Source organism: Mytilus trossulus, chromosome 3 (assembly GCF_036588685.1).
Source record: "Mytilus trossulus isolate FHL-02 chromosome 3, PNRI_Mtr1.1.1.hap1, whole genome shotgun sequence".
In the NCBI taxonomy this organism is placed as follows: domain Eukaryota; kingdom Metazoa; phylum Mollusca; class Bivalvia; order Mytilida; family Mytilidae; genus Mytilus; species Mytilus trossulus.
In genome coordinates, this window is record NC_086375.1 from 79,678,283 (window position 1) to 79,700,359 (window position 22,077).

The 22,077-nt window shown below is 32.7% G+C and overlaps 1 protein-coding gene across 7 annotated transcripts in view; it reads left to right on the plus strand.

Moving 5' to 3' along the window:
* The window catches only part of LOC134712564 (DNA polymerase alpha catalytic subunit-like), a 59,857-nt gene that overhangs the window by 33,344 nt on the left and 4,436 nt on the right, over positions 1 to 22,077 (plus strand). For all 7 annotated transcript variants that reach the window (XR_010106294.1, XR_010106297.1, XR_010106298.1 and 4 more), the window contains 16 exons: positions 2,492 to 2,605; positions 3,841 to 3,946; positions 6,654 to 6,769; positions 7,227 to 7,373; positions 7,784 to 7,906; positions 10,303 to 10,335; positions 10,942 to 11,034; positions 11,772 to 11,977; positions 12,392 to 12,524; positions 15,535 to 15,666; positions 16,316 to 16,391; positions 16,796 to 16,894; positions 17,530 to 17,714; positions 17,931 to 18,062; positions 19,262 to 19,378; positions 20,129 to 20,222. Coding sequence is in view for 2 of the 7 variants with exons in the window: in XM_063574259.1 (XP_063430329.1) it covers positions 2,492 to 2,605; positions 3,841 to 3,946; positions 6,654 to 6,769; positions 7,227 to 7,373; positions 7,784 to 7,906; positions 10,303 to 10,335; positions 10,942 to 11,034; positions 11,772 to 11,977; positions 12,392 to 12,524; positions 15,535 to 15,666; positions 16,316 to 16,391; positions 16,796 to 16,894; positions 17,530 to 17,714; positions 17,931 to 18,062; positions 19,262 to 19,378; positions 20,129 to 20,222 (1,906 nt within the window). In the remaining 5 variants the exon portion in view is untranslated. The remainder of the gene's footprint in view (positions 1 to 2,491; positions 2,606 to 3,840; positions 3,947 to 6,653; positions 6,770 to 7,226; positions 7,374 to 7,783; positions 7,907 to 10,302; positions 10,336 to 10,941; positions 11,035 to 11,771; positions 11,978 to 12,391; positions 12,525 to 15,534; positions 15,667 to 16,315; positions 16,392 to 16,795; positions 16,895 to 17,529; positions 17,715 to 17,930; positions 18,063 to 19,261; positions 19,379 to 20,128; positions 20,223 to 22,077) is intronic.

Genomic DNA, 22,077 nt, shown 5'->3' on the forward strand with positions numbered 1-22,077 from the left:
TAGTGATCCGGCGGCAGTGGCGACGGTGTTAGCTCACTTCTTAAAAGCTTTATATTTTAGAAGGTGGAAGATCTGGATGCTTCATACTTTGTATATAAATGCCTCATGTTACGAAGTTTCCGTCAGTCACATGTCCAATGTCCTTGACCTCATTTTTATGGTTCAGTGACCACTTGAAAAAAAAGTTAAGATTTTTTGTAATGTTGAATTCTCTCTTATTGTAAGTATAAGGATTACTATATTTGGTATGTGCGTACCTTGCAAGGTCCTCATGCCCGTCAGACAGTTTTCACTTGACCTCGACCTCATTTCATGGCTCAGTGAACAAGGTTAAGTTTTGGTGTCAAGTCCATATCTCAGATACTATAAGCAATAGGGCTAGTATATTCGGTGTATGGAAGGACTGTAAGGAGTACATGTCCAACTGGCAGGTGTCATCTGACCTTGACCTCATTTTCATGGTTCAGTGGTTATAGTTAAGTTTTTGTGTTTCGGTCTGTTTTTCTCATATTTTATGCAATAGGTCTACTATATGTGTTGTATGTAATGATTGTAAGGTGAACATGTCTAGCAGACAGATGTCATCTGACCTTGACCTCATTTTCATGGTTCAGTGGTCAAAGTTAAGTTTTTCAGTTTTAGTCTTTTTATCTGACACTAAATGCCATAGGTCAACTATTTTAAGTGTATGGAAATATTTTATGATCTATATATTAGTCACGCAGGTTTTATTTGACCTTGACCTTATTTTCACGGTTCATTGCTCAGTGTTAAGTTTTTGTGTTTTGGTCTATTTTTCTTAAACAATAAGTATTGGGTCAACTATATTTGTTTTATGGAAGCATTGTTAGCTGTACATGTCAGCCTGGCATGGTTCATCTGACCTTGACCTCATTTTCATGGTTCATTGGTCTTTGTTTAGTTATCTTGGTTAATGTAATTTTTATGTACAGTTGTAATAAAGCTTTATACTAAGGACTATCAAAATAATATCAATGATTAGTAAAGAAGGCAAGACATTTCAGTGTGTGCACTCTTGTTTAAGGAAAGTATAATTTTTTATATATATCATGGAGAAAAAACTATATTTTTGAAAAGTTATATACACTTCCAGATACTAAAATGTAACCTCAGAATGCAGGATTTTACATTTTTGTTTGGGGGGCATGCCCCCAAACCCCCCTAGCTGGTTCGGATCACTTCGTGATCCTCAACAGTGACACAGATTTTAACCGGTCCAGTACATATAATTTCGGGCTAGTATTATTTTTTTAAACTAGCCCAAAGGGCAAAGGGCTTTTTTCTTTGGGGGGCATGCCCCCAAACCCCCAACAGTGACACAGATTTTAACCGGTCCAGTACATATAATTTCGGGCTAGTATTATTTTTTTAAACTAGCCCAAAGGGCAAAGGGCTTTTTTCTTTGGGGGGCATGCCCCCAAACCCCCCTAGCTGGTTCGGATCACTTTGTGATCCTCAACAGTGACACAGATTTTAACCGGTCCAGTACATATAATTTCGGGCTAGTATTATTTTTTTAAACTAGCCCAAAGGGCAAAGGGCTAGTGCTTCAAATAGTTTTGGGCACAGACTGATAAAATATTGATTGCTTGTTAGGTGTTATGACCACTTTCAGCAGACTTGGTTATTTCATGGTAGCTATTACATGGAGGATTATATGAAAGATATTATAATTGGTAGAGAAGCTGGAGTACCCAGAGAGAATCACAGATCTTCAACAGAAATATTGGCAATTATCAGTTGAGATCAGAGTCACTCAACTTAACTTTTTAACATGTAAAATTATTTTAAAGAACATGAATTTGATCTTCCTAATATCCCTTTTCTCTCCCCTTTCATGCTTGTTGAAGAACCCTTGCAACACAACTATTTGAGGTGTAAATAGGTGGCTATTGGAACTCAAAATTTCTGCCTCCATAAAAAAAATACACTTACTTTCCAGTAGCAGTACAAATGTCCTGTCCCTTTATTTAGGTCAATTTACCTAGCAGAACCTTCCTTTTGGTATAAATTGTTAATTTGTTCTTGTATTGATTACACATGAAATATTTGAATCAAGATGCCAATTAGGAGATAACTGTATTGTATTTTAAGCTCTGACGGCATCAATTGGGGATTTGATGGTCGCAAATTAAGTTTACTGGCGAAGCGTTAGTGGAGACAATCAGGTATTTGCGACCATCAAATCCCAAATTGATGCCGTCTGAGCTTAAAATACAATATTTTTATCTCTATTCTAATGATACTGACAAAAAACAACATGAAAACATGTACTTAAAATCTGTCGTATGAAGTCTGCGCTTGTGCGTACATCCCATAGCGTCAATTGTCAATTGATGCCATGTAAGAAAATGACGTTATCCAATCAAAATAAACGTTACAAACGTTGTTGCATTTGAATATAACAATATACTTTCATGTATGTGAGATTTGTAAAAGTATAATAGTATTGATTGATGTTTTTTTGTAGACAAGAACTTTAATGGGTGGAAGATCAGAAAGAAATGAATATCTTTTGCTGCATGCCTTTACAGAGAAAAACTTTATTGTGCCTGACAAGGAATACAAGAAAAAACAAATAGTGGTAACATAAACATTTATAGAGTTGACTATTTTTTATAATGCTGATATTTTAGATAAAGAAAAGAAAGAATTCAGTTGAATGTTTTTTGAAAGATAGCTCAAATTGATTTTGAGATTTCTGTAAAAAGTACTAAAATCATCAACTTGCAATCATTTGAAACAACTTTGAAACAATAGGGCTAAATTTGACTAAATCCATTTGAATAAAAATCATTTTATGTCCCCTCTGCAATGGAAGAGGCAATAAATTTTACCCTTGTCCCTTGTTCTCTAACTTAAGTTTGCATCAACCAAATGTTGTGAAATTTATTTACAATGCTTAACGTGACGGTACCCAAATTGCACCTATTTTGACAGTTTTTTCACCTACGTTTTTTTATGATCAAGAAACAAATGTCCATAATGTGTTTATTTTGTAGGTCTATCCTTCTTTATTGTATAGGTACACCAATTTAATTTTTAATCCATATTGAGTCATAAAAAAATGGGGTTGAATCAACCTCAAAACTATCCATGATTCTGTAATGAGGAGTACCCAAATTGCATCCATGCTTAAATTCACATCGTCAAAAGTGTAATAACCGAGCTTTTGTTTAATTTCTTCAAATATTTAGAACAATTGGATATTTAGTCCATGCTTACTCTTCATATTTTACGATATGGATACTTATAATATATTGTATTTGCTAATTGTAAAAAGATGACGTCGCATGATGACGCTTTCGTATATTTTGCTTTTTCAGTAAACAGTCCATCTGTTGATAAATACTGTGGACGCTTTGTGTATATCTAAATATGTTTACCTGTGTTGAAAGATGTGCATAGTATCAAATCATAAAAATACAAATTGTTTAGTCTCTAGGAAGTCTTGTAAGATTGCTATTGCTATTTTTTCTAAATAGGTGCAATTTGGGTACTCGGTGCAATTTGGGTACCCTTACGTTATAGCCACAAAACACAGATCAAGATCTTTGTTAGGTTGCATCAATTTTACCATTGTTGAGTTATATTCCTTTATAATGTTTTATGCAAGCATGGCCATCATCTTCACATTCTCCATTTATTAATACCAGTCTCATCCAATGAACCAACAGCTTCTGTCACTATTAAAAGAATATTTGTCACAATGACATGTTTTGATCAATAATGGCCCTTGAAGTAATGGATCACTTGTCACAGGTGATTAAGCAGTTTATAGACTTGATCATATTAAAAATAAGACAAAATCTCTTTTAGAATGAAGGAAATGATGATGAAGATTTAGATGGAACCAGGACACAGAAAACACAAGGAAAGAGAAAGCCTGCCTATGCTGGTGGTTTGGTTTTAGAACCCAAGAAAGGTAAAAATTAATAATTATTTTCTCATAATGGCTTGGGAGTCATATTTGTTCTTTTGAAAGCCTTTGTTTCTTTGTTATGTATGCTGATTTTTATAGTTCGTTCTTATGTTGTACTGTTATACCACTGTCCCAGGTTAGGGGGAGGGTTGGGATCCCGCTATCATGTTTAACCCCGCGACATTATTTATGTATGTGCCTGTCCAAATTCAGGAGCCTGTAATTCAGTGGTTGTCGTTGGTTTTTGTGTTACATATTTGTTTTTCGTTCATTTTTTTACATAAATAAGGCCGTAAGTTTTCTCGCTTGAATTGTTTTACATTGTCTTATTAGGGTCTTTTATAGCTGACTATGCGGTATGGGCTTTGCTCATTGTTGAAGGCCGTACGGTGACCTATAGTTGTTAATGTTTGTGTCATTTTGGTCTTTTGTGGATAGTTGTCTCATTGGCAATCATACCACATCTTCTTTTTATATCACACTGTTTTCCATTTTATATTAGGCAGATAATATGCTGGCCTGTATAGAAACTTTAGTATGAGTATATTCCAGTATTCTGTGATGATTTCATCTCTTTGTGTCAGTAAGAAAATGTGTTATGATTGCTAGAGTCAACTATCCATCAAAGTTCAAATAAAGTAGATGAAAGCAGTTATAGGCAACAGTACAACCTTCAACGGTGAGAAAAAAACCATACCATATATTAATCTACTATATTGGACCATGAAAAAAAAATGTGAAACTATTCAATTTAGATAACTAAAGGCCTTTATAAGAAAATGATTCACAAGAAAAAAATATGACGGACATGAAATAAGAACAACCACAGAGCCACAGGCTCCTGACTATGGACAGACACATATACAATATGGTAGAGATGTTTGTCAGCACTGTAAGAGACCAATATTTTTCCTGTTACTATTTTCTGTCTACTAGCTTATTTATCTCGCCTAATATTAGAAATAATGGAAGCAATCCAGCATATTAAATGTTGCTAGTACAGTACATTCCGGTTATTTGCATAGCCTATTTGTCAGACGAAATTATGCAATAAAGCGGAGTATGCTTATATCCGAAATGACAAATTACGGAGTCAAATGACATCGATAGTGCAGATCAGCAAAGAAGAAAGATGTACGTCCATAGTCCACTTACAACATAATGAATGCTTATTTATTCTAATAAAAGTTATTTGTCTACTGTCATACATTTTATTTCATTGTGTATTCTTTCAATAAAGTTTATAAACACATTTTGTTTTTGTTTATTTATGTACCGACTTATTCCTTTACCTGAGATACGATAATAAAATTGTTCTAAAAATAGATTTGTTTCTATGACCCGGATGTACAAATTAAATTGTTACGCTTTGTTTAAAACAAACTGTTTAACAATACTACACAGTTTATAATCATTGTAAACAATAATTGTGTAATGAACTGCCTTTGATATTCAGTATTTACCAATTACACAGTGATGTGACACTGTTACTTTAACACCGCTAGTTTTGTTTATGCAAAGCAGTTTACAGGTGATGGGGCCATGCACGGGTTATTTGCTGGACACGAGTGTTGAAAGTGAGAAAATATAATAATCAGAAGTTAATTTTCTTTTAGAAAAATATTAAAAAGGAAAGTTAAGATTGATGTATAAAATTCTTCAACCATATATAAATGCCCTGTAATATTTAACATAAATGTAGATCACCCAAGCTGAATTACGAAATTACACATTGGATAATGATCGATAATTAGCAGGCGTTAATGTTTTAAAAATTCACCCAATATATAATCTATGAACAATGTTTGAAATCCAATCAATAATTAACACCTTTTGAGATAGAACATCATAGAATGGTTGTGTTTTTACAACAATCAGCTGATTGACATTTTTATGACCTCGAGGCTTAAAATAGAATATGGGAAACTTTACCTGTGTACACATCGAGGCCTTTTCTATAATCATATAAACACGAAAGATACTGTTTTAAAACTTTATTTGAATAACACACAAGTAAATGTGAAATAATAATGAAAATTATGATGCATTCAAGAAAAATATACTTACCAAATTGCCGTTTCCGGTAAAAAATCTCATCAGTTTTAACTGAGCATATCTAGCTGGCGATTATTTTCTATGCAATAAACCGAAATGCCACTTGTAAGGCTATGCATATAACCGGACAATTTAACATTAGGTGAATGGGAAATGGTTTTGTGCAGGAGAAAAGTATGCAATTAACCGAATTATGCTATTAAGCGGTATGCAATTAAGTGGAATCGACTGTACTAATATTGATGTGAAGGTCAGATAAGTAGGTCAAAGTTCAAATTCATAGTCACTTTGAAAAAGAAGAAGGGTAGCAGAATATTTTCAGTAACCACAGGCAGTATAAGCACTGATAGAAAAAAATATATGTCACATCAATTCTAAGATCATTGATCTTAAAACTTGAATTAATTCCCTTCACTGCCTGCTAACACTTACAAATTTACTTTGGTATTATTTTAAATGTTTTATTACAAACCAATGAAACTTTTCCACATTGTCATCTCCTATTGGTCAATCTTTCTATAGCTATTGTATTAATTCAATGAGATAATAGAATTTTAGATAAATTATCTAATAGTAGATGACTCTGTGGAAAAGATCATTTGGTTAGCAATAAGTGGAACTTTTTAAGAAAACTGATAGTCTGTCTTTTTTTCAGGATTTTATGATAAATTTATCTTGTTGCTGGATTTCAACAGTTTATATCCATCAATCATTCAGGAATATAATATTTGTTTTACAACAGTCAACAGAGAAGCTGTCAACAAAAGTATAGTAAGTCAAATATACCTCATAGACCACAACAACCAAATCTTTTCCTTTTCCTCTATTTCTTTGTGTATCAATTTAACAGAAAGAATTACTTTAAATGTTATGCTTTGTGAGGATACTGATGAACAAAGATGTCGACCATTATAAACATAATTTGTATTTGTGATATTAGAGGGAAAATACAATCAGACATTTTGGTTGAAAAAGTTGTAGTAAAGCAGCCAATTGTTATGTTCAAACCTGGCTTATTTGTTTATTTGGACAGAAAGTTTATTGGTATGAACAGGTTTTTATGTATATAGTTGAGTATAATTAATCTATTTTCATTATATTTTGTTTTTTGGTGTAAGTTCATAGTTTGATTTTAAAATTGGCCATAAAGTCATTAGTTTGTTTCTTCAATAAAATTGTGCATATTATATTTTAAAAATGACTTTTTATACCTTTTGTTGTATTTAAGAATTCAGATGAGGGGGAATTGGTAGATGTACCTGACTCAGGTTTAGAGCCAGGAATATTACCAACAGAGATCCGTAAACTTGTTGAAAGTAGACGACAGGTTAAACAGCTGATGAAAGGGGACGTTAATCAGGAGCAGTATATACAAGTACGTAGATTACAATAATGTTATAAAGTATTAAATATGTGAACCATGGTAATAAAATATCGAACAGACATTTATGATCGATCCAATGTTGTTTTTTTTTACTCCATGATTCAAATAGTCATTCAAGGGTGTTGCTAATACACACAATGCTACAAGAAAGAAATGAAAGTCTAGTATGTGAATACCAAATATATTTTTTACAGCTTACCATTAATTAGAAAAAACACAATCTCTAATACGTATATTATACAAATAAAAACTCAATTGACTAAAAAGTTGTCTTTTGTCTTATCGTTAAATTGTGTTTGTATTCTATAGAAAAGGATATTTTTTAAATTAGTTTGACTATTGTTAACCAGAAATGTATTACAAATGATTTTCTGATAAAGTCACATTTTTTTAAATTTCAGTATGATATCAGACAAAAAGCTTTGAAGTTAACAGCCAACAGTATGTATGGTTGTTTAGGATTTACATACTCCAGATTCTTTGCCAAACCATTAGCTGCTCTTATCACTGGGAAAGGAAGAGAGGTAATAGTTACTGGTTTTATAGGGGAATAAGCTTCAATTTAAACAACAATAAAATACATGAATTCTATAACTGAATGGTAGAATACAACCAAAGTTATAAATAGTATTTTTTTAATATAAAACATAAAGTGAAACCAGGGAGCCACTAAACAAATCATTTTGTTGTGTGATATGTTCCCCGAAAAAATCATTGCAGAACATACTTATACAAATCATCTTTATGCCAATGGCATATGCTTGTTTGTTTATACATACAAAATTAATATTTATGTTTATATAAAGTTGTAAGACCATCAGCAGTAATCATAGGTCATTTTCATGATTAGATGGTAGTCAAATAATGTGAATGAAATGCTGATACACTATAACGGGTTAACACACTGTCAATTTTTCATTTGAAATTTACATAGAAATTTTAGCATGTCATAAATCTATTGTTTACAAGCTACTCCGTGGACTAAGACCATTCAAAGCCACTGGGCCTGATGAAATTCCAGCCTATACTCAAAGAAGCAGCTGAACACATATCACCATATCTGACCATAATTTACCAGAAATCTTTGGACACTGGAATTATTCCTGACGACTGGCGAGCTGCCAACATTGTCCCAGTCTTCAAAAAAGGAGAAAAACATAAAGCTTCTAATTATCGGCCAGTCTCATTGACTTCAATCTGCTGCAAACTATTGGAACATATTGTTCACAGCACCATCATGGATCACTTTGACCGCCACCAGATCCTTTGTGACCATCAACATGGTTTCAGATCCAAAAGATCTTGTGAAACACAACTCCTGATAACACTAGACGAAATTGGCAAGAATTTAGACCAAGGAGAACAGACAGACATCATTCTGCTTGATTTCTCCAAAGCCTTTGACAAAGTGCCCCACAAGAGACTCCTCCAAAAAATGGACTATTACGGAATACGTGGAGTAACACTCAAATGGATACAAGACTTCCTAAGCAAGAGAACACAAGCTGTATTGCTTGAAGGGCATAAGTCTGGCCCCCTAGACGTCATCTCAGGGGTGCCTCAGGGAACAGTCATCGGACCCCTATTATTTCTGGCTTACATTAATGACCTGCCACAATCAACATCTTCTGAGGCAAGGTTGTTTGCAGACGATTGCCTAGTTTATAGGAAAATAAAGAATGTGAAGGATAGCGAGACACTTCAAGACGATCTTAACAAACTCCAAGAGTGGGAATCACGATGGCAGATGAATTTCCATCCTGAGAAGTGCATCGTGATACGGATTACCAACAAAAGAAATCCACTGATAAGGAACTACCAACTACATGGTCACACACTAGATGCAGTCGAGCATGGGAAATACCTGGGAGTCACCATAAACCATGACCTACAGTGGAAGACACATATCAACCAGACAGTAGGCAAAGCATCAAGGACACTAGGCTTTCTGAGAAGGAACCTAGGACGGTGTAAACCAGAAGTCAAAGCCAACGCCTACATCACCATGGTCAGACCAACCCTGGAATATGCATCCACTGTATGGGACCCTTATCAACATAACCTTGAAGAAGAACTAGAACAAGTACAGAGAAGGGCAGCTAGGTTCGTGTACAATGAATACCAAGACGTATCCCCAGGTTGTGTCAGCTCCCTAATGGATAGACTAAAATGGGAGCCTCTTAAAGATCGCCGCTGCAAAGACCGACTCACCATGGCATACAAGATCCGCAATAGATTGGTGGATATTGACCCCTCTAATTATTACAAACCCGGAGATTCAAGGACCAGAGGAGGCCACCGCATACACCAACAGCGCACTCTAAAAGATCAATACAGGTACTCCTTCTTCCCAAGATCAACCAGGGAATGGAACACTCTACCGGAAAAAGCCACAACAGCAGCTACACTAGAAGAGTTCAAGGCCAGCCTTACCATCCTGCCAGAGGCCTTGACAGGAGCTTCACACACCTAGAACTCCTTTGACCCCAGATGTACATAGTTTTATTTGTAAATTTTCTTGTAAATAGTTTTTATTAAGTGAGGAGGGAAGGCCTCATGATTTAACGAGCAAGAGTCATTTTTACACTCAAGAAGAGTCCGACTCTGTACTGAAGGAAGAAGAAGAAGAAATCAAATATGAGAATTTATTAAAAGTCAAATCGAATTTAAACTTGACAGCTAATGGCCCTTAATGTTTTTAAAGATAAGCAAAAATCAAAGGAAATTTTTGTTTGGTGGAAATATTCACCCAGGTGAGTAAAACATGCTTTGGAATCTGAAAAGATTTAGCCATAGGTGCTAAAATATCCATGTTATGTATAGTTATCAGGTGTAATATGCAAATATTCCCTTTAAAGGATAATCTGACATTAGAAACAAAGATGCTCATATTGTAATTCTCTTCTTTTTTCCCCACCAGATTTTGATGAAGACTAAGGATACAGTACAGGCTGTAAGTTTACTTATGTTAGCATAGATAAGAAAGGATATTGGGAATTGTAGAATTTCAACACTTAAAAGTTATTTTTCCAAACATTTGTTGTGACTTTTTTTCTTATATATCCTTACTGATATTTTATTTATAAGATAAAATTATTAATAAGATTTTTATTAATAAAAACAAACATATGAAACTAAAGGGGGAGGGCTTTTCCCAAATTAATTACACTTTTATTAAAATTTGATGGGTGGTGTATATTTAAGACAGATAGCTTTAACAATTATATGAAAAAATCAATTAAAATTTCATGCATGGCAGGGTTGAATGTCAAGTGCACTTGCTGATTTCAATTTTTGAAGATTTTTTTAGTTGTTTATGTGCATTATAATAGGGTAAAAACATAAAATTATTTTGAGCAATAAAGATGTGGTAAATTTTAAAGAATGTCGATTGATTCCTCAGATATTTTAATGTATTGCAATTCTGCACAAATATGACCAAGAAATTCTGAAGGGATAAAGATGGTTGAGGCATATTAAGGTTATTGTAACCATAAGCTTCACATATATATTCCTTTATCAAGATGGATTACATAAGAAAGATTGTAACTTATTTCAGATGAACCTAGATGTTATATATGGAGACACAGATTCAATCATGATCAACACAAATTGTACAGAATATGAACAAGTATTTAAGATTGGAAATCGAGTAAGTTATTTTATATCTTAGAGACCAGCATTATCACGATCATATTAGATAACATAAGATGGTTTCTAGGTGTACTGATATGTGGATTACATTAGATAACATAGATGGTTGCTAGGTGTAATGATATGTGGTAAACAAATAATGAGACAGCAGCCCAGTGACACAAACCCTGGCACTCTGGCTTCTTCCATCAATAGAAGTTGACCACCAAGAAATAGCACAATATTGCTGAAAGTGACATTATACACTTATCAATCAATCTTTCTATAAATAAATATAGAAGTATGTCTATGAAAGCTAAACAAAACCATTTGATCCCTTGATGTTTCAAGGTCATGAGGACATGGTTTAAGGATGGAATGTGCGTGTTCTTCTTCTTCTTCTTCTCTCCTTATAAGCTTCCTTTATAAGGAACACTAAGGATGATCTCCAAGTAAAAGTACTATATACATATTAAAATATATGGTGTATATATTTAAAAGTTAATATCCAACAGTTAAAATACACAGTAAAACTCTTTTATTTACACATAAAATTCAAGTGTCATTTATAAACGTTAAAACACAACTTATACAGAATAAAAACTGTTTGTTTCAGACCGTCAATCTGTTCTCTAAGATTTATTTTTAACATGATCCGTACTTACAAATGCAAAACAAAGGAATAATGCTGCTTTTTTATTTTCCATGTATTATTTTGTTTCGTAAGATTTTGATTTGTATGTTTTGGTTTTGTAGGTGAAAGCAGAAATTAACAAATTATATAGACTTTTAGAAATTGACATTGACTATGTGTTTAAGTCCATGTTATTACTTAAAAAGAAGAAATATGCAGCCTTAAGTATAAAGAAAGCTCCTGATGGTTCACTGATAGAAGAAAAAGAAATGAAAGGATTAGATATAGTAAGACGAGACTGGTGTGATCTGGCAAAGGAAGCTGGAGAGTAAGATTTATTCATTAATAATTGCTGTAATATTTTTTATTAGAATTTTTTATATGCCAACACTTATTACTAAGGGAGCTGATTTATATATTGCAAACTTCTTGTTTCATTTCAGGAATGTTTAGGGATCATAAGTGGGTTTTAAGATAATTAAGAAGCTTTATACTAAATATAGATATTTGAAATGGTCATAGAATTTTGATTTTTAACATGACATCAATTGTAAATGCCTTTCTTTGGTTTTGCCATTAGGACATGACTCCAAATAACTTGGAGATCTCAATTAACTTGAACAAATGATACTACCCTCCATCATCATATCAAAACCAGGTTTACATTTCATATTACATTTGAAATAGAGAAAACAATAGCTTTTGTGCTTGGATTAAATGTAATAATAAATATATTTTGTAGATTTGTAGTTGGTCAGATCTTATCAGGAGAAAACAGAGAACTAATTGTTGAGACAATACACAGTAAACTTATAGAAGTTGGAGAAAAAGTCAAAAATAATGATATTCCAGTGGAATTGTACCATATTTCAAAGGTATTTATGTTTCAAAATATTATGACCAAGGCCAAAATAAAAAACATGTTTGTTTCCCCTCGCCCCGAACGGGTCAAAAATAAGCCCTGAGTCAAAAAGTTATTTGCACCAAAAAAATCGGATTTTTTTTTATTCCCGAAAATAATTCGTTTCCATTCTAACATTGGTTTCGATATTACCGGAAGTCTTCCAGGAACTCTCTGGAGTTGTCTATCAATTTAGCGGAATGTATCGAGGGTAAACTGTCTGCTTGAAAAATGGGTGACAACATCGCATTGTCGTCTTCTGTACGAATTAAGTACAAGGACGCGTCAAAGGTGTTACCAATCGTGGTAAATAGATTATACAGCTTTTCAAAAAGGTGAACATAGAACGACCTGTTGAACAATTTAACTACAGATGATGGTCACAACATAAATAAATTAGATGAAGTGACAGTTTCTGTGTCTGATAAGATGGCTAATGGTGTGACTTTTGACCCCGATTTTGCTTTAGAAATATGAGTTGTTCATGATTTTGACAAGAGACTCAAATATGTCCAATTTGACATTATAAGGGACGCACCACCTTCGAATAACAATTCAATAATCAGACTACAGTAATAGTAATGCACAAAATGCATTTGACGTCCTAATAATGAGAAAAGCTAATACTCAGGCAAACTCGAAAGTGCCTTCCAAACTTGATGAAACAGCACCAAGATTTACTGGTAAGTATGTTAAAATTATTTAAGGTAAGAATTTTCTTGAAGGCTTGAGATGGTGTATGGTTCATGTCATTATACATGAACCTGCCCCACACCAACTCAATTTCTATCTACATACCAAACTTTTGGCCTGGAAAATGGTGTGGGTGGGGCTAAAATGGTGCCAAAATTTTTTACAGGTGTGGACTTTGTCATTTTTTATACCCCGCAACTACCTGGTATTATGTGATACCCTCAAAAAATTTGTAGTTGTAAAGGGGAAATATTATATACACAACATGATAGTGATTAATTTTTTAGCTCATCTATTTCGGCTATTGCTATTCACTATATGTCTGTCATCGTCGTAAACTTTTCAAAGGTTTTATACTCTTCTTGACACAAATGGGTTAAAATGTTACCATTTTAGCCCCTCCCACACCATTTTCCAGGCCAAAAGTTTGGGATGTATATAGAAATTGAGTTGATGTGGGGCAGGTTAATTTATAATGATATGAACCATACGCAATTCAAGCCTTCAAGAAAATAAAGAATTTTTTTACCTTAACTAATTTTAACATACATGTATTTACCAGTATAATCTTGATGCTGTTTCATCAAGTTTGGAAGGCACTTTCGAGTTTGCCTGAGTATTAGCTTTTCTCTTTAGGACGTCAAATGCATTTTGTGCATTACTATTAGTCTGATAATGGTTTTTGTCATTTGAAGGTGGTGCATCCCTTATAATGTCAAATTTTACATGTATTAATATTAGTGTTGTCAACAGTTAACCGGTTAACCGGTCGAACGACCGAATACCAAATATCAAAAACGCTAACCGGTTAACCGGACTTTTTTTTCAATTTTTATAGTTTTGATATAAATTTGCATGGAAATCATTAAATAGCTATGTTTTATTTGAAAATTGTCGTCGTGGTTATTAATTTGACAGATCAATTGTCCAGTATATTGATTGCTATTGTTGATCCTAAATACATAAATTAATTACAGTTCGGGGCAGGACCTTAAAGAAACATGATTGGTAACATGTTTTTTTAACAATAACTTTAAATCAGAGATGCGAGTAAATTTTACTAATTAGTTCATTATTTCGTTTTGGATTTAATATTGTGTAAACCAACATCTAAATGTGTAACCTCCGTAGTGCAAGGTTTAGTCTTTCTTGAAATGCTACCTTAAAAATTGTGAAATGCAAACTTACGTTAATGTACTCATGGTATACGTGATAGTACGAGTATTATGCTTAGAGAAACAAGCAAACAAAGTAAAGAAACGGGTCGTATGTTGAGCTATAGTTATTAATTTCTGTGTCATTTTGGTCTCTTGTGGAGAATTGTTTCATTTGCAATCATACCATATCTTTTTTTATATTAATCACTTCAAATTGAAACACTCCACATTATTTTCGAAGACAACAAGAGAGAATTAAACAATGATCGGTTTCAGACAAATTCAATTCTATGAGATCAAGACGTTTTTTTTTTGTATCTTTCAATACGAAGTTGGTACAAATGCTATAGTTGATACGATGTATTTGTTTATTTAAAACCAAACTTCTCCAGGAATCCTTATAAGCCTTATAATGCCAAAGGACACACTTCAATTCTTTAATCGTAGTATTATGACTTGGATGAAAGGTTGTCAAATTGACACTCATACCACATCTTATAACTATGTGTACATGTATGGTACTATTGAAAAGGCTTTCAAACGACAACTTAAAACTACCGGTTAACCGGTTAATCGGTCGAACGATTATCCGAGTAACCGGTTAGGCAAGAGTGTACGATTTGACAACACTAATTAATATGTTATTAATAAAAGCGTTTATAACTGTCAAATCAGAAAGAAGTAAATATACACTTTAATGCTACATTAGTTTTATGCACTAAATGTGCATATTTTGAATAGTGCTTGAAAGCAAAAGGATTGATAATCTAAATAAATACACTCAAATTGAGCACTAACAACTGATAAGTGGCCTCCAGTGGACAAGTCAAACCATCCATGACATCCAGTTTAAAAAAAAAAAATTACCTGCCTGCCTGGTCTGTTTACAAAGGGTAGACCCTGGGGAGGGGAAACAGACATTCTTTTAAATGTGGCCCAGTTGATACTAAAATCAATTATAAGTATTCAGATATAATTGAAAAACCAAAATGCATGTTTTTAAGTCAAATAAATGTAGTTTGTACAGGTTGTGTTTAAGAATTTAAGATTCAGAATTATTTTCTTAACATATGTGGATAAAATGTAGCAAGTAAATACTTTTATATCCCTCTAAAAAAAACTGATGTTTTGCAGCAATTGACAAAGAACCCTGAGGATTACCCTGATAAGAAGAGCCTCCCTCATGTACAGGTAGCTATGAGGTTTAACAGTAAAGGTGGTAGGAAGATGAAGGCAGGTGATACTGTAGCATATGTCGTCTGTGAGGTAAGTTTATTTTATTACATCAAATAATCAGAAAACACTCCTGTTATGATATGATGAGAGAACTTAGATCAATCAAAATTAGTAAGATGACATGTTACTTTACTGTTAAATGTGTGGTATAAACCAAATCTATAATGATCAACATACATACTGGGAGGCCAGTAAAATATACTAACTGAAATAATGATAATGGAAAAATAAAATGAGGAGAAGAAAGTCATAAATGTATCACCATTTTGTATACCCCTGTTCCAAAAGGAAGGGTGGTATAATGGTTTATGTCTGCTAGTCCATCCATCCAATGAAATCATCGCTAATTTTTCAGGATCAACAAATAAGAGCTACCTTTATGGTGCTTAAACAGTTTAGACTTTTAAAAAAACTTTCATGTGCTAAATATGTTTTCTTTTCATCAATATCTTACTATCATAAACATGTATTTGTTTTAGACTTTATAATATGGTTAATAAAATTAGTTTGAAAATTGTGCTGAAGATGTCATTTAAAAAAAATGTGCATTTGAATAAAAATGTATCATAAAACCTTTTGAATTTAGAAACTGCTTACAACTTATGAAAATTTAGTCAAATTGTAATTTTATTGCCTGAACTTTGATTGACCTTTTTCCTATTTGGTTGATTATTTTCAGGATGGATCAACTTTACCAGCTTCACAGAGAGCCTATCACCCTGATGAACTGGCTAAAAGTGAGACACTTAAAATAGGTAAGGATGTTATAATGAATAGATACTTATTACATTAGACCACACCAAAACCCTTAAAATTTTTTTATTAAAATTACATGATTGTATTATGGAAGAAATTTGTACATGTAGGTAGTTTGAAGTACATACAGTAGTATTTATCTAAATTATGTTGTAAAAGTTTTGAAATAAAGTAAAGATTGAAAATGCAGGAAATTTTTTAGCTGTCGGTAGATATATAAATAATGAAAAGGTAATTAACACTATTATATAAATAATGAAAAGGTAATTAACACTTTTATATAAATAATGAAAAGGTAATTTAACACTACTAAGAGATTCATAGACACTGTGCTAAATAACCTACTTCTTTCAGTTAAAACAACAAACAACAAAAATATGTTGATAAACATTTTTATTTTTAGATACTAAATATTACCTTGCAAATCAAGTGCACCCTGTGATAGCCAGACTGTGTGATCCAATAGATGGTACTGATGCTGCACACTTAGCTGAGTGTCTAGGTTAGTAAATAAGAAGTGCTGACATCAAGAACTTGTTTGTAAAAACATCATAAAAAAGAACTATAGTGATGTGCAATTCATATGTTTCACTATTAAAAAACATCAATCTTAAAAATTATCAAATTCAAAATATAACAAGCATAGCAAGCTACGACTGGAGTTATTTCATATTGATTGATATTACAAGCAATAACACCATTTAAAAATACATCTGTTCTAAGACATTTCCTTGTCAACCAAATGTCTGTTTTAATGAAAATGCAATACACGTTGCTTGTTTTGATTTGTTGTTGAATTTGAATTCAAGTTTGTTTTGTTTTTATTATGAATGTTTATGTCATTGCCTCTCCCATTCTTGATGAGTGTTACTGTCATTTATTGTTTTATATAAGCTTAAAAAATAATAGCAACTCTTGGAGCTTAGCTATATAATTACATTACAAAGGAAATTTGTTTTCTCTGAAAAAAGTTTGAAATAAAATAAAGAAAATGGTATAGTACATTTCATGTAAATCTGATTCCAAAAAGAAGTGTCATTTATCAAGTTTACTTTGAATAAATCAATTGACTGAAAACCAGAGCATCGTTATTACATGTAGAAAAGACAGTAATTGGAATTCTCTCTGGTCTTTCAGGTTTAGATCCTAGTGGTTACAAACATGCAGCCAAACAAGAGGAGATGGATGACGATGATGCTTTGTTAGGTGGTGTTGAGATGTCTGATGAAGAGAAATATAAAGATTGTCACAGATTTAAATTTGTCTGTCCTGGTATTACTTGTGGCAGAGAAATTATATTTGATGGAGTTTTCACTGGGGCTGTAAGTAGACAGAATACTGACATTCAGTAGAAAATCTTTGTTCACTTACAAAACATCTTTTAAGTAACTCAGCTTTAACCACTTGTGTGGCAAAATTTATGGTTAAATTTGAAGTTATTGCAGGATAGAAGGTATTTAAAAAAATAGTAAGGATTTTATCTGATTCATAGTTTCTTCATGAATTAGATTTCCTAAAGATTTTATATGGTTTTCCAGGAGCAGTTTTTGGAATGTACCTTGTCAAAGTGTCCCAACAAAGATTGTGAAGTGCAGCTAGCTGGAATTATTGACCAGCTGGTAAATCAACTTACTAATGATATTAGACAACATGTCCGCAGTTATTACCAGGTAAGAACTTGAAATGGATATAAAACAAACTGAGGTTTATGATGAACCTTGTATTAATGCACATGATTTTAAAAAAAAATCTAGAAAAAAACCATGATGCTTAAAAGGGCCCTAGCTGTCAAATTCATGTTCACTGATTTGACTCAAAATTTTACATTTCACTTATAACTATGTAAAACATTTGTCTATATTATAAAAAGTCTAATACAAACAATATTCAGGGCATGGACTTGAGAATTTGTATTGTTATGGTGTATTTTAATCTTCACGTCATCTAATTAACTGTGGAGTTGATCTCTTGAGTACTACAATAGTCATTTAAGCCATATAAACATAAATATACATATAAATGGAAACAAACTTGTGCATTTGGATTTTTCTAGGTCTGTTTATTTTCATATTAATCATTTAAAATATATGTCAATAATTGTTTTTACCTGTATAAGAATTATATTTTGTGAATTGAATCAGTCAATCAAATGATTTACTTTTGTTTCACAAACAATGCTGACATTCTTTTCCTTTAAATAAATCAACATGCACAATGCATGTGTTATCCATCTCTAGCTAAGGGGTTTAATTGGAAGTTCACATGAATATGGATTTAATGAGGTAAAATTATTCACTTGCAAGTGAATAATTCATCATCAATGTTTCTTAGTTTATTTTGACAAAGTTAAACCATACTAGCCGCTAAAAGCGAATTATTATTTCATTATTTCACTTTCCTAAATGATCGAACAAAAATAAAATCACATTTTTTATATATCCTAGCTATTGCCCCTTTTAGAAATGAAGAATATGGGCATATTTATTAGTGTTCTTTTTATGAACCCAATCTAATATTGAAAGTTATATTGCAATCACCATTCATTTAACAAATACTTTCTTGCACATTTTTCCACACCTACTACTTTTTCAATCTGTTGAATGAATATATGATTGTCTATTGTACTGTATTAAAATAAAATTGAGAAAGGAAATGGTGAATGTGTCAAAGTGACAACCACCCGACAATAGAGCAGACAACAGCCGAAGGCAACCAATGGGTCTTCAATGTAGTGAGAATTCCCCCACCCGTAGGTGTCCTTCAGCTGGCCCCTAAAAATAGAATGACACCAAATGGTCTCTAGCTTGCGTGTACAACTGCATGCAAAGTCTTGTTTGTATAGCACTAAAGATTTCTAATTATAATTCAGGGCTGGATGAAATGTGAAGATACAGCCTGCGGGATGGTCACAAGGAAATTACCTCTGACCTTTCAGAGAGGCCATCCTATCTGTTCAGCTTGTAATAAGGGTATTCTACATACACAGGTAAGATATCCTGAAAACATTAGGCCTAAAAAAAAAAAATTGTGTTTCCGGTTACATAATTTTGAAAAATAGGGTTGGTAGGTCGGAATTCTTTTTTTTTTTTTTTTTTTTTTTTTATACATCGTAAATGAAATCCGGAAAATTATCATGTTTTTTCCAAATCCGGATCCGTAATTAGTTTCAAAAACCGGAAGTGTGCCATTTGCAATGTTTTTGAAGCACCTGCTGTGCAAATTTCTTGGATTTTAACTTATTTGGAATAACTTTTGACATTAATAAAATGTTTCACTAGCTTTCTATGCAAGAGGAAGCAAGAGAGAAAAAATATTATGTCATCTATCAGAAAAGCCTGTGTCAAAAACAGGGTCGGTTGATAATTTTTTATATTTTTTTTTGAAAGATCCAATAAAAAAGTGAGTCGGGGCTAAAAAAACAGGGTCGGTCGGGTTACCGGAAACATGGACCTTTTTTTTCTCGGCCATATAACTGAAACATCATAACTTTCATGTATACAGTTTTAAATTGGTCGTGTTTTTATCACTAAGCATAAGACTCTCGACATATGAATACCAATCAGAAACTAATTAAAGGAATATTTGACCGATCTGTATAAACTTATGATACCGATATTTGAAATATATTAAAAGAAGACAGAAAAAATCAAAAAGGTATTGTTCAAAATAATAAAGTACTCTAATATTCAACAAAGAAATATTCTATAATGTATGAGTATGTATTATTGTTTTTCAGACAACAGATTCCTGGTTGTATACACAGCTTTGTTTCTATCAGCATGTATTTGATTATGAGAGAGCGAAGATGAAATTATCTGACAAAGAACAATGTAAGTTATTAACATATTCTCAGCAAAGTCTTCTTTAATCTAATGACTAGCATATAAAGCATGCTGGGTAGTGTTGTTTTACATAAATATTAGGTCAATGTCAGAATATATATTAAGAATTAACAGAGCATGTAGATTGAACCATTTAGATGACAAAAAACATAATTGAAATAACAAAAATATATCAAGTTATCTCCCTTTGATTATTCACAGAAAACTATTTCTTTTGTCTAAAGTCAACATAAACACCCTGTATAACCCCGATACAGATGAAACCGGACGTTGACGCGTTCGAGTCGAGCACACCGTATAGCACTGAGTTCAGACAGTAAGGAATTCATACTTTTAAAGACAATCCAATATCTATTCTTCGTATATTTTGCGCCAATATATTCTTTGCCATAATACTCATGAGTTACTAAAAGGTTTTTCAAAAATGTGACATTTTTTTATACAAACATAAAAAACCGCACGACGATATCAATGATAAAACGTGCTTGGTATTTTTAAACATTCAAAACTTAATGTTTCTCGTACCTCATAGTTTTTAAAACATATATTTTTGAAAACTTCATAGTATAAATTAACAAACTTATAAAGATCGTTTGTTTATGTTGTATCTAGAAACAAAAAAATACACGTTTTAAAATGTCTCTATTTTCATGTTGTGTACGCTTCGTTGTCATTACACCTTTTTATACTGTACGCTTCGTTGACAAAATATTGCGTTTGTCAATGAATTTTGCATGTATTAGATTATGCTTTGATATGATTATAACCAATATGCATGCTTGAAAATAATAATTACCATCATAACATGCAGACAGCAACCCATAATGTCAGTTGTATTGTCGAAAAACACTTGGAGGAAATTTTTACATTTAGAAAAATCCGCATGTATACAAAAGTGTGAATTGGTAGGAAAATACAATAACTCAACAGATGCAACTATGACAAAGCATACATATACACACGTCCGATTTCTAATTTCATAGCATATTTGAAAGTGTTTACCATACAACAGTCAATGTACGGTTAGGTGGTGGGTTGGGTGCCCGCTAACATGTTTAATCCCGCCATATTCTGTATGTGCCTGTCCAAAGCCAGGAGCCTGCAATTCAGTGGTTGTATATTTTTTTGTTCACACTTTTGTGCAAAAATTGAGCCGTTAGTTTTCTCGCATGCACTGACTACATTTGTTATTTCGGTGTGCTTAATTAGACCGTTGGTTTTCCCGTTTGAATGGTTTTACACTAGTAATTTTGGGGCCCTTTATAGCTTGTTGTTCGGTGTGAGCCAAGGCTCTGTGTTGAAGGCCGTACTTTAACCTATAATGGTTTAATTTTTAAATTGTTATTTGGATGGAGAGTTGTCTCATTGGCACTCACACCACATCTTCCTATATCTATTAATAGCGGTGTGGGCTTTTTCATTGTTAAAGGCCGTACGGTGACCTATAGTTGTTCATTTTTGTTTCGTTTGGTCTCTTATGAAGAGCTGTTTCAATACCGCATCTTCTATTTGATATAGAAAGTAATCAAATATAATCAATGGATTATAGGTTAAGCCTTTTGGCCTGAATCTCAGATGCGGGTCCAAGGGGGTCATAGATAATTACCATAGAGTTACATTAAGGCTCAAGAATAGGTGTATGCAATGAACATGTAACTGAAAGCCATCAATAGTAATACAGTTACTTTAATGTGAAGATGTAAAGATGAAGAGACAGCACTCAATATTAACTGGTTTGCTTTCTTTAATTATGTTTTTGTGTTTGTTTAATTTTTATGGTATAAAGATTATGCTTAAATTCCTCGAACATTACAGTCTTTCTACTGTGGTGCAAAAATCTAAA